Source organism: Pagrus pagrus, assembly GCF_965226575.1.
Source record: "Pagrus pagrus genome assembly, chromosome: 22".
NCBI lineage: Eukaryota > Metazoa > Chordata > Actinopteri > Spariformes > Sparidae > Pagrus > Pagrus pagrus.
In genome coordinates, this window is record NC_140204.1 from 5508875 (window position 1) to 5525985 (window position 17111).

The 17111-nt window shown below is 43.4% G+C and overlaps 1 protein-coding gene across 2 annotated transcripts in view; it reads left to right on the top strand.

Moving 5' to 3' along the window:
* The first annotated feature begins 505 nt into the window (after window positions 1-505).
* shroom4 (shroom family member 4) overlaps window positions 506-17111 on the top strand; it is a 67895-nt gene continuing 51289 nt past the window's right edge. For both annotated transcript variants that reach the window (XM_084345065.1, XM_084345066.1), the window contains exon 1: window positions 506-1104. In XM_084345065.1, the coding sequence (XP_084201191.1) occupies window positions 982-1104 (123 nt within the window). In that variant the 5' untranslated portion in view covers window positions 506-981. The remainder of the gene's footprint in view (window positions 1105-17111) is intronic.

Genomic DNA, 17111 nt, shown 5'->3' on the forward strand with positions numbered 1-17111 from the left:
AAATGATACTTATGTGCAGTATCCTCCAAAGCTGGTAACCTTGTAGTGATTCACAGTTTGTCCTCAATCTACTGTGATATTGCATGTTAGTATAGGAGCCAAAATGACACATTTTCCCTTTATTTTTATACTTATAGTCGTCTAAATGCTGTTATTTGACCTCTAAAATCCTCCTTTTTGAGGGTATAAATTGTCAGCAGTAGGTTAAATGAAGTAATGATGATGATTTTCGCAGGGGTCGGTGTCAAAGTGGCAGGTTTCACGTTTCAGATGACCTACAGACTCTGTTCTGGCTGCAGCCAGCCTGCCTGATGTTATTACAATACAGCGGTTGTTGCGCTTGAAGCCCCTCCCCTTCTTCGCTTCTCATTGGACGCCTTCAGCAGGAGCCTGTCTGCTATTGGCGGAGCTCTCTGTCAATCACACTCGGCCCGTTCGAAAAGTGGGAGGGGCCGCCTGCCGCTATTCCCAAAGTTTTGCCAAAGTTTGCTGCGTCGAGCTAGCGTACGTAACCGGAAGTAGCTGATTTAGACGCGCAAATAAAAGCGGTGTAGCCGTTTTAAAGGGAGAAATGACGCGGTATTAGCTTATAACATTAAACGAAACAATCTGGAGACTTCTGTGATATATTTTGGACGAGGAACATAAGTGTAAAACAAGCTAACGTGTACTTTTCATCGGCGTTTAACATCTTGACCGGAAGTCGCAACCGACAAAATGGCGACCCCTTCGACGAGCTTGACGCTCACCAAAAAAACTTTCCTCCCTCCCCCTCTCTCCCACTCACTCACTCACTCCTTCCTTCCACCCCTCCATCCATCCATCCATCCATTCGTTGTTGTTGTGAGAGCGGTGATGGAGAAGCCGAGGGACCGCCGCCGGCACCGCTAAAGCTAGCAGCAGTTTCGGTCCAGGGCGAGAGAGAAGTTAGAGAAGAAGAAGGAGGAGAAGGAGGAGAAGAAGAGCGGATACACACGGAGAATGGAGACGGTCGAGCAGCTCGTCTCTTTCCACCACATTCAGGTCCAGTTGAGCGGGGGCGCGCCTTGGGGGTTCACGCTGAAAGGAGGGCTGGAGCACGGCGAGCCGCTCATCATCACCAAAGTAAGAGCCTGAACGCAACAAGTGGCTTTCATGACACTCATACATGTGCAGGAAATCTCAGTTACGTGACCTAAAACTGCTTAAAAGTGAGTCCAAGCTGCTTTATGTGTCATTTTCTGTATATATCTGGTTTCATATTTGTAGTCACACTCAGATCTGTTTAAATAATTGTGTTTCTTTAGGATGTGGGTGCTGCAGCTCCCCCCCAAAAAACAGTAACTGTGTTCAGCTCTGCAGGCTGGTGTGTCTGCTCTCTCATCCACATGTGCTTTCCAGTCTGGTCCCTTTTGCTTTAAACTTTTCAACCCGCTGAAAAAAGTCCTGAAAAAACCCTTCTTTTCTCTGTATTGTGACTTCTTGCACAGCTAGATTTGTTCCACCTCTCCTCCTCCTCCTCCTCCTCCTCCTCTGCTGCACAGAATAAAAAGTTATTGTCCAAAGCTCCAGCAAATATCCGGACCGGTTGATGTTTGTCAGCTGTCACTGTCTATGAAGGAAGAAGAAAAAAAAGCCCCGATATAATGCAATGCAGCGGTCTGGGGCTCTCAAACCCTGGAGGTCAAAGGGTGCTAACAGGGGTTCCCGAGGGGATCCCCTGGCTCGCTTCATCTCCCTGTCACCTCATTGGCTGGATGGTAGAAATGCCCAAGTGCTGACAGACGAGTGAAACCGCGAGTTTGGGGCAGAAACGTGGGAATCCTTGAAAAAGAAAGATTGCAATTCTCTTGGCGATTGTGAGAATTGCCTGGAAATTGCTGCATATTTTGCCAAAAAAGGGAAGCTGATAGACGTGCGGCGTGGTCAGGTGTGTTTTTCGGGGGAGTTTGAAGGCGTTGTAAGAGATGCAGTGTGCTTTCAGATTTCGATGTGACCTCGATAAAGTTCGCGGGGGCCGACGTTTTCCTCCCCGGCCCTCTTCTCACAGTTTCACGCCGCGGGCGGTGAGCTGCTGCAGATCAGGAGGGTGTCTTTGAATTACTGCGAGTAATTATTGGTGTGTGTTCTGCTGGGGGTGGTCCGTGTGTGTGTGTGTGTGTGTGTGTGTGTGTGTGTGTGTGTGTGTGTGTGTGTGTGTGTGTGTGTGTGTGTTCAGTCCAGTGCATAAGTAGGCCGTCTTGACATGCAGCCTCTGCTCTCTCAGTCGGCCCTTCCCTGGCTGCCTCTCGCCCACTCTGTCGAGGAGTTGCAGCAGCGGTGGTGTAAATGTTGGCCGGTGTGCTTCTATATTCACCACAGCACCACAGCGGGGAATGGAAAAGCCTGGCTCAGTCATCTGGAAACACACACTGACACACACACACTGACACACACACACACACTAAGTCACACACAGTAACACAGCCCCTGGGAAAATGTGACTGGGACTGCTTGAGAAGATAAAAATCAAACTGTGTTCTATGGCTGTTTTGTGTCCAGTGGCTAGTTAAAACACACACACACACACACACACACACACACACACACACACACACACACACACAATAAAGTAGCTGAGGCGGTGAGTGGTGGACAGGGAGCTGAGGTGCAGAAAAGTGTTTAAAGTGTTTAATGATTAAGTGTTAAGTCCTTGAAGGAAAGAGGAGAAAGACAGGAACATAGAGGGAAGGTAAAGCTGAGGTGTGTGTGTGTATATATGCGTGTGTGTGTGTGTGTGTGTGTGTGTGTGTGTGTGTGTGTGAATGACATGAGTGTATAATGTGTTTTAGGTTTAGTGAGGGCCAGTGAGACTTTCCGTCGGACCTCCACACAGAGGTTTACTGTGTCGGTGCGGACCACAGCTGAATACAGTCTTAATCCTCTCACTTCAGAGAGAGAGGGACGAGTTAATGTGTGTGTGTGTGTGTGTGTGTGTGTGTGTGTGTGTGTGTGTGTGTACGGGGGAGTGTAAAAGTGAGAGAGAGATTCAGGAATCGACTGCATAAACTCCTGCAGGAATAATAAGCCCTGAAGTATCACCCATCATCGTTTTCCCCAATAACCTCCGCAGTGATCCTTCCCAGGGAAGTCATGGATTCATGAGCTTCATCTTGAAGGAGCTGCACCGAAACAGAGGCAAAAAACGGATAAACAGCGAGAAATTGAGACTTTAAATTGGTGTCAACACCTGAAAACATGGCGTTTGCACGTGATATAAAACAGTATAAACGAGTAGGAAAGCATCTGTGAGGGAATATTTCTGGAGCTGTGACGAGGGCCGAGTTGACCCTCCCTTTGTGTACAACATCTCAACACCCCCGCTTGCTCGTCAAGAAGACTTTTCAGACAGTGGCTGATAGAAGTAAACAACGACTGCAGGTGTGAGGAGAGCGTGATGTCCTGTGTCGTCGTTGAAGCCTCGAGTATTCGTGGGAAAGTCTCACTGCAGCTTGGTGTTCTGGACAGCCCAGCATTTAATATCCATCCATCCAGTCCTCTGCCTCTCATCCAGATCTGGGTTGTGGTTTCGCACGCTAAGTAGTCTGGACCTCGTTCACCCTACTTACTACCTCTTGTTCATCCCCGGGGAATCCAAAGGCATTCCCAGGCCAGATTGGATACATAATCCCCCCAGTGGGTTCTTGGAATGCCCTTAGATCCGTTCCAGTCAGAAGTGCCTCCATTTTATAATTGATCAATCAACTAAAGTTCAGTAGTTAATAAAACTGATTGTCCGTTGCAGCCCTGTGCTTCCCACAGATTCCTGCCGGATTAAGAAGACGGTTAAAGTGAATTTCTCGTGGATTTGTGCTCGATTTTTGAAAGTCTTCTTCTTTGTGGGACATGTATAAAAGACAGAGAGTTCATAAAAATGTGCCAGTTGCCCTCTCAGGACGTCCATGTTCCCTTTTGAGAGTGTATACGCTGCTGGAGGGGGGAAGGGTGGCTTCCCCAGTCTTGAGACAGCAGAGGGATATAAGCCATTTGGTCAACATTCCTCCAGGAGCATAACAAATTACCACCGTGGGGTGTGTGTGGAGATATCGTATCGTGTGTGTGTGTTCCTACACGAGTGTGCATTACTCATACACACGATTGTCAGACTTGAATACTTGTTTTCCCTCAGCCGGCGAGCCGCTGTGTGATGACACGGGGGGTTTAAGGTTTTTATCTGCGCTGCAAGTTAACCGAGTCAGTCATTTGCTTTGCTAGTCAGTCAACCATTCAGTGAGTCAGGTTGTTAGCCAGTCAGTCAAGGCTTAAGCAGGCTCTGATGAAAATACATGTGGCGGCATGGAAACTGATCGGGTGAGCCCTGGCCTGAGAAGCACTACTGGTCAATTTATTTTTATTTTTTATTTTATTCATTGCTGTTACAATAACGTTGTGGGCGATATATTGTCCCATCAACTACATTTTTGTCATTTTAGCACCATTTTATACCACTGATATAACGATAATATAATTACTGATATTTACTGTTTGAAGCTAGAAAGGTGGCAGGGTCCGCCACATATAAACAAAGTAAAACAGTGTGAAACTGTGTTGTCCTTTAAGGTCAGTTTGTTTATTCAGTTTATTCAGTCATGGAAACAAAGAGAGTTTGTTTATTTAGTTTGTTTTGGCATAACAAAAATAATCAGTCAATGAAGATCTTCAAAATGTCCTCCCGAAAACGACATAGTGCACCTTTAAATGTGAGGATTAGCTGCTTTTCTTCCTCATTTCTGACAGTAAATGAAGAGTTTTGGGGGGTTTGGACTGGTGGCTGGACAAAAGAATCAACCTGAAGACGTCACAACTGTTTCAATACTTATTTTCCACAGTACCAATAAACAAACAAACTGTAGGTAACAGACCCGCACACACAATGAAAATAGATAGTGGAGGCTGCACGCCGGGGAGGCTTTGCTTCAGTCCACTCAGACAGCCTCTTGTGCAACACGAAGAGTCTGATGTTCATTTAGATAGCAGAGATGTCTGGTCTGCAGGGGTCTGGTGGGGAAAACCCCTCCAAGTCCAGACAGTTCACACAGCAACTGGTATCCATCAGAAACAACTGCGCTGGACAAGTGTTAAAAACATTACACGACTGATCGAGCCTCAAATTAACAGCTCTCAAAAGTGCATCATGTCAAACGACGCCTTCTTGGAGTTTTTTTTTTAGCCGAAGAGTAATCCGCATTTTTTAGCGTCCCATGGGAGCACCGCCTCACGGTCAGGGACCGCAGTGCAGCCGGGAAAACTGTTGACGAGGCACAAACTCACGGAGTCGTGTCTTCAGAGAGCTCGCTGTAGATCATAAAACCACATATGAAAGTGAGCTGACAGCCCAGCAGCAGCTGCTCTGTCAGATACAACAATAGAAGGAACTCACCACTTAGTCATCACGACCACATTTGACAAAGGACATAAAAACCAGTCAGAAAACACATGAGAATGACAACTGGAAGAGTTTTAAATGATAAATGACCCTCAAACATGACTGTTGGGCTTTTAATGGCATGTCACAGAGTCACCCACGAGGTTCGTGTGTATCTGTATTTATGTGTTTTTTATTCATTTAATGTTATTTATCTTTATTTTTATTCATCTGGAAGGAGACATGGGAAAGTTTGGATAAAGGGAAGCAATAAATTGATTTAAATCTGTCACAGTAAGTGACAAAGTGCGATATTAGGTGTCTCAAGACTTTGGACTGTCTTGTGGGTTTGTAAGTGTAGCACGCCTGGTTAACTAGCTTTCTAGCAACTGTAGCAACCAACTGTGCTGCTTTTCCATTCCTTGATGTGTTATGTTTTAATGGTGTAGATGGAAAGATTGAAGTCTGGTCTATAGTCTACAGGGCATTTCAAAATTGAGAAAGAAGATTGCAACTTAGATATTGTGGCTTGTGATCACGATTAAACTGATCAAGATATTTGTTTTGGACCAGACTTGGACTCTAGCAGATCGTCACGTTTGATTGATTGTGTCCTAAGTTTTCAACTTGGCAAGATCTGGATTCATCATGGGACACACTGCGGAAACATCCCTTAATAATGCTGACCTGTCCTCACCGAATCATCTGCTTTGATGCAAACTAAGTTTCTGTAATACGATGCTCTCTACGAGACAGGATTTGGAAATATCTTGTTCTACAAGTTCACCTCAGATAAACCCAAACTGAGCGCTGCTCCATGTTGGTATGGGGGATGTTGGTCTGAGTTTGTTGTTTCCTATTAGTGGCTGAAAGGGATTTTCCTTCTTCTTCTTCTTCTTCGTTTTTGTCGGAAATCAGGCCATGTTTCTTGTGGGGAGCATTCCAGCAGAGTCTGTTTGAAAACACTGCGAGCAATCTGGAGTTGGATTCGGCCAGAACAGGCAACAAAGATGGAGACGATAGTGTTTCTCTCTGTTGACAGTAACAGCAATCCAGGGATTTTACTAAAGAATGTTTTGACATGTGGTCAAAGGTATGCAACCAAATGTCTTGGGTTGGTAAACAGTGTGTGTCTGTGTGTGTGTGTGTGTGTGTGTGTGTGTGTGTGTGTGTGTGTGTGTGTGTGTGTGTGTTGCTCCCTACATTCCAGTAAAGGTAGCCTCCAGTAGCAATCTGCTCTGCGGGGGGTAGATGAGGATGCCATCAGATAGAGATGCTATTGTCTCTACTGTGTGTGTGTGTGTGTGTGTGTGTGTGTGTTTCCATATCCTCTGCCCTGACTTGCTTTGCTAACTGTCCTAACTAACCAAAAACATATGTTGTGCAGTAACATAGCACAATAGAGCATATTGATGAGAGGAACAGAAAGAAGTGTTCATGTTTCCAGCAGATTATATCCAGTTTTGCATCATGAACAGACTGAAGGAGGAAAACATGGTTTCACTTTGAAGATGATTTAATCATATCAAGTCATTTATGAAGAAACAATTCACTGGTTCCTACATCTGAAATGTAAATATTTTTAAATTGTTTTTAGTACTTTTTCCTCTAGTAGCACTGGTGCTCCCTACTATAAATTTTAGGAACATGAGCAGTGAACACCAGCACAAACTTTAGGAGCACCAGCTCAAAAATCTTTCAGTATTTCATTGAGAGATGATTATCAATCAGTGGAGAAAACAAAATGCAAAGTTAAGTCACAGTTGAGTTATTTTGATGTACAGGCAACAAGTCAGCTTGAACGATGAGCTGTTTCTACTGTCGGAGTGGATACAACGGCTACAGATAAGGAGTCCAAGGTGATGCCCTCGCACCAAAGCTAGAACTAGAAAATGTTTGACATTTTTGCTTGATAACTCACAAAAAACAAGGCTAATTTTATTGTCAGCATTGTGGTATTTTCTGTAGATGGACTAGATTGCCCTCGGGGACACTAGCCTATAACTAGTCTTTGAATAAGCAGTGTCTGATATGGATTAAAATGGCCCTAACACACCGGTATGTTGAAGTTTATGCTTGTGAATAAGTGTGTGTGTGTGTGTGTGTGTGTGTGTGTGTGTGTGTGTGTGTGTGTGTGTGAGCCTCCAGATGTAGCCTAAAAGAAACAGCTAAAGGCTCCACAGATCAGAGATAGAGACATTCCAACCCCACCCTGACACACACACACACACACACACACACACACACACACACACACACACACTAAAATAACAGCCTCCCTGTGTAGGTACATCAGTACACTGACCCTCAAACACACACAACATTGTTATTACTTGTGTGTTATGTGTGTGTCATGGAACAAAAAGGAGGTGAAGATATTAAAGATACATTGGAGATATGTGACATAGCTGAACTCTGTGTGTGTGTGTGTGTGTGTGTGTGTGTGTGTGTGTGTGTGTGTGTGTGTGTGTGTGTGTGTGTGTGTGTGTGTTGGGAGTGTAGAAGTCCTGACCCGAGGCGGCTGCAGTTGTTATTGTTTTTGTCGGACACTGCATTTTCAGAAACCCCCTCTTTACCCTCTCACTGGGGGGGCAATTCACACACACTCACACTCACACACACACACACACACACACACACACACACACACACACACACGCCTCGGCCATGTTTTTTTCTTCACTCAGATTTCACTTAAATTCCATCTTGATGCAACAGAGAGCAGTTTTTGGAAACCTCTGTCGGGTTTTCTGTTCTGCTGATTTGCACATTTTGACCTGCAGTTCAAGGTTTAGTCCTACATTCAAAACCGTGCTCACGTAAGAGTGTGTGACCTCTGGTTAATATGATTTGAACTTGCCTCACCCTAACCTGCTGAAAGCCACCAGCATACAGTCAGTTTATAAAGGATTGTGTCACTATTATCTGACATTAAATAGACTCAACACTGCTTCACGTGCAGTCCATGTCGTCCTCTTCTTTTAATCCCACCTTGTTTCTTGGTCTCGGCTCCCCTTAACAACATTTTCCACCAACCACACAGCAGCGATTACGCTCCACGCTTCGACATTAGAAGCAGTTTCCGAGCCATTATGCCTGATTAAGGAGGGCCCGTTACGGCCATAACTGGCGTGTTTTTCTGTGCGTCTGTGTTTATATGTTTACAGTTTATTGCGACGTAGCCATGCCCCAAACCCAAGAATGCACCACACACACACATACACACATTCCACCATGCAATGCGGTCCACTCTCGTGGCTACCCTGGCAAGATGACTCCAGTTTGAGGTCTAAAATGACACAAAACTCTCTTTGTTTACTGGATCTTCTCTCGTCCCTCCCGTCTGCCCTCGGTGGCGTCTGACGGAAAACACCCTTTCATCCCTCCGTCTTTCTCCCGTTTCTCAGGCGATGCAGGTTACTCGGGGGGGATGCTGAGTGGCATTTTGCGAGTCATAACTTTCCTCACGTTCGCTCCGTCGCTGGATGAATGTAACGTCTGAGAGGGGAACCGACGTTTGTGGGTGCGGGGAGGAGAGGGAAAGTGGGTGTGTTGCATTCCTGTTGGTTTGGAGTTATGAAGAGTTTGCCCAAATTGTTTATTCATCTCTTGGGTTTGAGTGATTCTGGGTGGATTTGGGTTTTTGAAAGCTGATTAAAGCGGCTGATAATCAATATTCAGTGTCTCCTTCTCGTGGATTACAGGGATTTAGTGTCTTTGAAATTGATTCTGTTTATAATGAATGACAGCCTCTGAAAGAGAGTTTTTGGCTACTGCGAGACACAAAAACTTGAATTATTTTAACGAGAACAACTCTTAATGACAGAGTAGCCAACCATTGCTGTAGCTGGGAGACTGTATGATCCATTTTCGGCCTATAAATGATTTTGTTGATGTTCAAAAGTGCAAAAAAGTTGCTTCTCAGGACTCGAGACTGTTTTGGGTGCACGCGCTGCCAACAAACCGTCACATAACATTTTGATTGGTCGCACTGGTGAGCCCGATATTTAGCAGGCCAGATTTAAAAATGTCTAAAAATATTATTTAATCTTCAAAATGTGCCAAAAAGTTGCCTTTTCAGGGCTCTGTTTTGATCGCACATGTGCCCAAAAATCTGACAAAACACAATCATCGGTCGCACCAGTGCGCCAGATGTTTAGCAGGCCAGAGTATGAAAAAAGTTGAAGAATATTATTTAATATTCAGATGTGCCAAAAGGTTGCTATATCAGGGCTCCAGGGTTTGACTGTTCTGGTTGCACGTGCATCCAAAAATCTGTCAAGTGCAATTAAACATTTAGGTCGCAGTGGTGTGCTTGGGATTTAGCAGGCCAGATTAAGCAAAACATTTTCAAAAACCTACTTGGTGTATTGACAGTTGCCTTTGAACACACATTAGCCGATTAACTAATTTTCTGTGAACAGACTGTAAACGTTTGTCTCAATTAATGTTTTTTTATAATACGCCAGGAGTATTTGGGTTCATTTATTTGAGTTTGTCAAGCATTTTAAACATCTTTGTAACTTTAACGCAATTTCTTGACGATAAACATTTATCTGCAGCTTTATTCCTATTTATAATCACATTAAGAAAGTTCGACCAGTGTTCGTCTGGAGCCCTTTTTTTTATTGCAGGTTCACAGCGGTTACCCACTTATCCCATATCTAGTGGAGATGGAGACGAATGAGTAGGAGATGGATGTGATAGGGATGGTCGGGATAGGGAAACGTAGGAAAGATGGATGAACTGGGACGGACAGAGGGATAGAAATGTAAGGAGGACGGAGGAAGATGGTGGATTAAGGACACAAAGGTGAATGAAGAGAAAAGACCGAGGCGGATGTTTGATGCTTGGATATAAGGGGAAAAGAAAGTGGCGAGACGACTTGATTAAAATTGAAAGGAGGCTGTCTATAGCTCCTTTAGCTGTGGGCTGATCGTTGGATAATAGATGGACGGAGAGAGAATAGATCAAAAGATAGAGGAGGTGGGGAAAAGGGCAGCCAGGGAAGAGTAGAAGGTTTCAGATTTCTGGACACAGCTGTCACATCGATGCTTTCCTGTCCTTGAACACATCGCTAGCTGTGTATTGTCCTCTCGTCTTGGTTACAGTATGGTTAGAAACTTGACTACTGTCTGCTGACAAGATACAAACAAGTCACACAAACACTACTCCATATTGTGGTCCAAAGTCTACAGGATACCTTTAAAGTCTGGCCAAATAAAACCCTGTGTCGATGGGTTTTGTATACGCTGCACTGACGATGGTTTGGCAACACGAGCGACTAAACCCTCACCTGTCATCACATTTTGATTCTGATGTTGCCAGGTCCTGTTTGGTGCTCGGTTAAAAACCAGCAAAAGAAAACAGCACCGATGGGGAACCTCTCATGTGAAGCATCATTTATATTCGGCAACTTATAATTAATTTGGTTATCAGGGTGTGAAGAACAATTAAACAATGATTAATAATTAATTATACAAACATCCTTCAGGTCATTTCTGTTTGATTTTCAGTGGCAAGTGTCAACGATGAGTGTTTGTACTCATAAATCTGACATCTCTGTGCGGTGGCTTCTCTAATCTGTCAACAACTGTTAAATTAAACCTCAGAGAGACTGCTCTGTTAGTTTCCAGTTTTGTAGACAAATAACTGGCAACTAACGATCAGTTTCATGTGAAAATGTGGATGTAGAAAGACACCGATTGGCAAAATTTTGGTGGGATTGACGGCAGGTACAAAACACCAAACCCCCATTTGAAAAAGGCAGATTTTAGCATTTTCATCTCTACATGTTGGATACTTTCTTATCCACAATCGAAGGCATTTTCCTCGAGGAGCTCAACGTGGTTTTGATCTCATTATTATCAATTTTTTGTCCTCAACTCTTCCAGTATGATCCGTTATGACTCTCATAAAAATACTTGAAAGGAAGCCCAGATAGAAAAAAAAAGCATAAAGAGAAAAGAGTTTTGAAAGCTGGCAGAGCAGCTTTGATCTGATAGAAAGTAAAAATATACACAATGTACTCTCTCTCTCTCCGTCTCGCTCATAAACACACAAACCAGTCATGAAACCACAACCAGAGGGAAGAAGAAGTGGGGGATTTTTAGACGAGAGGGCAAGGTCATTTAGTGCACATTAAGTAGTTAATGTTTCACCCCTATTTAAGTGTGTGCGGAGATAAAGGCGATACACACACACACACACACACACGTATGACATTGATGGATCAATCCAGTCCGTCGCTGGTCCCCACCAGGCCGCTGACCTTTCAACCTTTGCTATTGTCAGCGCCGGGCACCGGATCTAATGGCTTCCATACTCCACCAGAAAACACTCAGCCAGGGGTGTGTATGTGTGTGCATGGAAATATGTGTGTGTGTGTGTGTGTGTGGACACATTATCAACCGTCACGCACCATAAAAGAAGATGAAATAAAGTCTTTTTTCTGTGTACGCACATTTGTGGAGAGGTCAGGACTGGACTCACGTGCCATGGGAATTTCAAAATAAAGGCGTATCTTAACAATGGCGGCGATACGTATCCATGTTTTCACTTTACATCGATGCTATTGGATCGTCGATCATTGAAAATATGCATCGATCCGGATCGATGTATCGCTCCACCACTAGTGAGGCTGTGGATTTAGCATTAGAAGTGTCTTCAGAGCAACAGACAGTAACTTCCTGGATGATACAATCCCAATGACACATTAAACGTTAAGCTTATTTTCACAACAAGCAGCGGACAATGATTTTTCTGTGTCTGTCAAAGCTGCTGTGGAAATGAAGTATTGCATAAAGCCAGAAATAACACTAACTGCTGTTTTTGCGTCTAAATATACTTTTTTTATTCTTGTACATGTGATGTTTTTCTGGATTACGTCTCCCAGATTGCACAACCAGAATAGAAGACTGCTTTAATTTGTGTTTATGTGTGTTTTGTGTGTTTCTGTTAGCTCACAGTGTCCTCATAAAACCTCTCGGAGTAGATCTGTTTTCATTTGTGTATTATTGTTGTCCCCATATCAACCCCAAGAGGAGCCATCCATCCCCAAAATGGTCTTTTTCCCTTTTGGTGTGTACATATACACAAACCCATGTGTGTGTGTGTGAACCAGACAGTGTGTATTGTTTCTTTTGTGTGTGTGTGCGACTGTCACTTAAGCGTATGAGTGAGGTTAAGTGTCGCTGCTTGAGTGTCAGGCTAATGGAGGATTAAAAAGACCCAGTTGTGTGTGTGTGTGCATGTGAGGAGGGGGTTGTTGTGGTGGATTATGGGAGTTGGAGTGCGTGTTTTTATGATGTATTGATCTGGATGACGGCGAAGGGTAAAAGGTTCGACAGGTTTCCCTCAGAGTCGTAGGTGCTGCTGTGCTCCGCCACTGAAGGAGTCTGGGTAGCAGAGCTTTGATGTGGCCGGCAGCTCAGAGTCAGTAACGAGGGGCTTGTTTTCTCAGATTAAGTCAGATTTTAATGGCATTACTGGAGATTAAGGTGGTAAGAACATCTTTGTTGTAAAGCTGTCGGGGTTTCTGCACTGGATTTCCCAAAGATCGCCCGTCAATCAAACGATGTGGGCGGCTGTTTTTCTTTGAATATTCTGGAAATTAAGTTTCTCTCCTTCGTCTCTTGGCAGCGAACACCGGTTATGCTTTCTCCTCTGTTGTTCTTCTCCTGTTTCAGTTGTATTTTCTTGCGGGGAATAAAATGCTAGACCCCTTTTAGACAAAAAAAAATCAGAGTTTTAGTGGTGAAAAGTGTTTTTATAGGCTCATAAACTGTGTAAGTATGCATGCTTAAGAAGCCAACAGCACTAAATCTTTCTTTCTTTACATGTTTTTCCTCAATTTACCCTCTTAAAATATGAATTCAGCACAAGGTTGCAGCTTTTGTGTGCATGTTAGCTGCCTTTTCGCGCTGTTTATGTCTAATATGTTGTCACTCTGGTGTCCTCCTGGATTTAACCGGCGCCCTGGTTGCAGGACTGTTTGTGTTCGAGCCAAGCAAAAACAAGTATGGACACATTTCTTGGCAACTCTTCAAGCAGGAGGAGGAGAGCTTTTTAATTTGAATTTAAAATATTTAGTCTCGTCCCGGGAGCACGGCTAATAAAAATATACGAGTGGGGAGACCCACCAGAGAGTGGCGGCAGCACGTTTTTAAATAATTGCTGGAAATATTCTGGATTAAAAACAAACACGAGGAACCACAGAGTCGGCTGAGTGTTTAGATATATAGTGGAGGAATGCTTGAATACTCATTAATAAATGTCAAGTGGACTCAACATGGCAATAGAGAAAGGAAGGACAGTATTGTTCCTGATTATATATGTAAATCTGAGTCTAAATAAACCAATTTAAGACTTTAATCAGCACTCATTATTCACTTTTTGTTTATTACTTGCTCCGACGTCAATGACTTTCGATATGATTTTAACTTGCAGTATCATGAAATCAGTTCTGGTGATCCAGCTGTGCTCGAAGTTCATATGCAAGGCGCAGAAAGTGATCATGTAACTGTTCAGATTGTTATCAGCGCTGTTTTATCATTATCGTTCAAACTTTCTTTGGCAGAACTGCGAGAACGAGAGGTCACAAAGTTTGATGGACACGTTGCAGCTGTGTTTACAAATAGAAGCGTGGTATTGCTTTCATTTTTATATATTTTTGGCTTGTTGTTTCACCAGGGGGTTTCTTTGTTTTGCTCAGGTTCTTAGTTATTTACTTATTAAAGTCATTATAATACATTAATTTACAATTTAAAAGATGTAAATAAGTGGTTTAAATATAGATTAAACACCAAATAACATGAAATTAAATCACTACAGTTAAAAAATGACATGACGGCGTCTGATAAATGCTAACCTTTTAGCCAAGCTAGCTGTTTTTTTTCCGTTCTCAGTCACGATTGCCATATTTATGTCATATAACCAAAATGTCAGTAAACCAAAATGGATATTTTTCATTTACAGATAACAATTGAGTGAAAATCATGAACTTAAAGCTGCTGTAAGCCTTATTGTCTCATTAGAGTAAGTGTTAAATAGCTCTACATCCTCACAGTAATCAGTGTGATTGAGTGGTTAGAGAGGAGGGATTGCTAACTGCTAGCCTTAACTTGACGTGGCCCTCTTACTTTAGCTGTCTTTTGTCCGTATGTTTGCCCTTTTAATGGTCTATTTTGTATTTACAGCAAAATGAGAAGGCTGTGTTCACAGAAATCACACATGTTGATGTAATCATATCTTTGGTCAGAAAGCCAGACACAGGCAATAACTCAATTTTGACCAAAAAATGTAGTTTCGCCCTTCGAAAATCATTAAAATCATTTCACACATGATGGATGTCGATGGGAAGCAGTGTGAGGACGGCTCGAGCGCGAAGTGTGTGTGTTTTCGGGTCCGCCCGGACGAAGGGGAGTCCGTCCAAACTGTGTGTGTTGAAGTCAGAAGAAGCCACGAGAGGCAAACAGATGGAGGGAATGTAAAAACACGGAGAGGCATTCCTCCTCCTCAGAAACAAAACCCGCTCTGTTAACCTGAGGCAGAGATGACTTCTGTTCACAAGTGAGTGTTTGCTCACATGTTGGTGTTGATCCATGTGACTGGACCACAGGATGTTTCTGTGGTCTCGTGTCTCAAATTGAGGATGTTCTTGATTAATAGAGGAGGGTTTCTGAGGGAAGTTTTTGATCAATCTAACATAACTCCAAATTAAATGTCAAGTTGAAGGGACATTTTTGTGTAAATCACATTATGGGTTCATTTCTTTCGCTTCTTCTTTTGCTCTATTTTTTCTTTCCTTTCCTTTCCTTTCCTTTCCTTTCCTTTCCTCTTCTCGCTCCTCTCCTTCTCTTCCTTGCTTATATTTCCTCTCCTTTACACTTCTTTCCTCTCATCTCCTCTTAGTTTTCTTCTTTCTTTCCTCTCTAATGCTCTTCTTCTTCACCTTCCTTTTTACCGTTTTCTTGCCTTTTCCTATTCTTTCCTCTCTTTTCCTTTCCTTTCCTTTCCTTTCCTGTCCTGTCCTGTTCTTTCCTTCCTTTCCTTTCCTTTCCTTTCCTTTCCTCAAATCACCTTTCCTCTTTCTCATCTCGTCTCCCCACCTTCCCTTCCTTTCCTTCCTTCCTTTTCCTTAAATCTCCTCTCCTCATCTTGTCTCCTCACCCTACTTTCCTTCCCTCTTTTCCTTTCCTTTCCTTTCCTTTCCACAAATCACCTCTCCTTCTCTTTCCTCTACTCTTATTTCCTCTCCTCTCCTCTCCTCTCCTCTCCTCTCCTCTCCTCTCCTCTCCTCTCCTCTCCTCTCCTTTCCTCTCATCTTGTCTCCTTTCCTTTCCTTTCCTTTCCTTTCCTTTCCTTTCCTTTGCTTTCCTCTCCTCTCCTCTCCTCTTCTTTCCTTTCCTCTCATCTTGTCTCCTTTCCTTTCCTTTCCTTTCCTTTCCTTTTCCTCCACCTCTCTCAGAGGCTTCATCTGAGCCCAGAAGGAGCTCCTCCGTCTGGGGCGTTGTTGTCCTGTTTGCTCTCTTTAATGATCTCACCAAAAAGGCCATTTCAGGACAACACAACCAACAGTTGCAACATCGGGGATCAATGGAGCTCGACGCCGACATACATGCAAACACACACACACACACACATCGGGCTGCTGCTGCTGTTGGTGTGAGCGTGGGAGCTTTCTTCTTTTTCCATGGCGGCCCTTCCCCTCCTCCCGCCCTGATAAAGAGGGCCTTGTGTGAGCGTGGGTGTGAGGAAGGGAGGAGAAGCTCACAAGGCTCAGACTGGAGGGCAGAGGTTGATGGAGGGTGTGTGCATGTGTTTCTGAGGGCTTTTAAGAGAGCTGATTTGTCATCTGTGCATATGTGCTTCTCACCGGTCTCACAACTGGAGAGTGGCAACGTATAGAGAGGAAGATTTAAGGAGAATAAAAGGTGTTTCACTTTACCTGTCGAGCCACACGCAGAACTGAACCCCGATATCTGATGGGGATGGCTGTAAAGTTATAGATGCAGAAAAAGGACCGTTTAACGCTCTAGTTCCTGACTTTAAACCAGCAGTAACCTCCGAGGCATCATAAGATGAAACGGACAAACAAAATCAGTTCTGTTCTAAATATGTCAGGGTTTTATAACTATAACTAACTTAATGACTTTTCCTAGATCTAATGGTTGTAGTTGGTCTCCAGTGGACTTCTTGTGCAAGTTTTGCAATATCTGCTCCAGCTTTTCCAACATCTTGCACACAGATATTGTGATAATCGCGGTCCAAAATGATGAGAAATTGCATGTTTTAGTGAAAAATACAACATTTTCTGTCGGGAGCCGTCCACAAACTTTGGGATAACACTGTAAATATGTTACGTGTTATGTTTTCTCACTCTTTTTTTGTGAAATACTGAACGGTTTCACCTCTAAAAGTCTCTTTTTGCTTGAACTGATCGCTCCTCAAGTCCACAATCAGACCAGTAGCTGGGATTTAGGTGATTTTATTTATCATTAACCTGCCAATTATTCTCTGGATAAATTGATTAATCATTGAAACTGGGGAATATTTGCGATCTTTGCTTGATAAATGACTCAACACTTGCCAGGTAGAGCATCTGAACAAACTAAATGAAGGACTTTTGTATAGTTTGTATAGTTAAGTCAGTGTTTTCTCAAAACTGAACCAGACTTGCGTGACATTCAAACCTCAAACAGTCGTCTTCCTCTCTTACATTTGATGG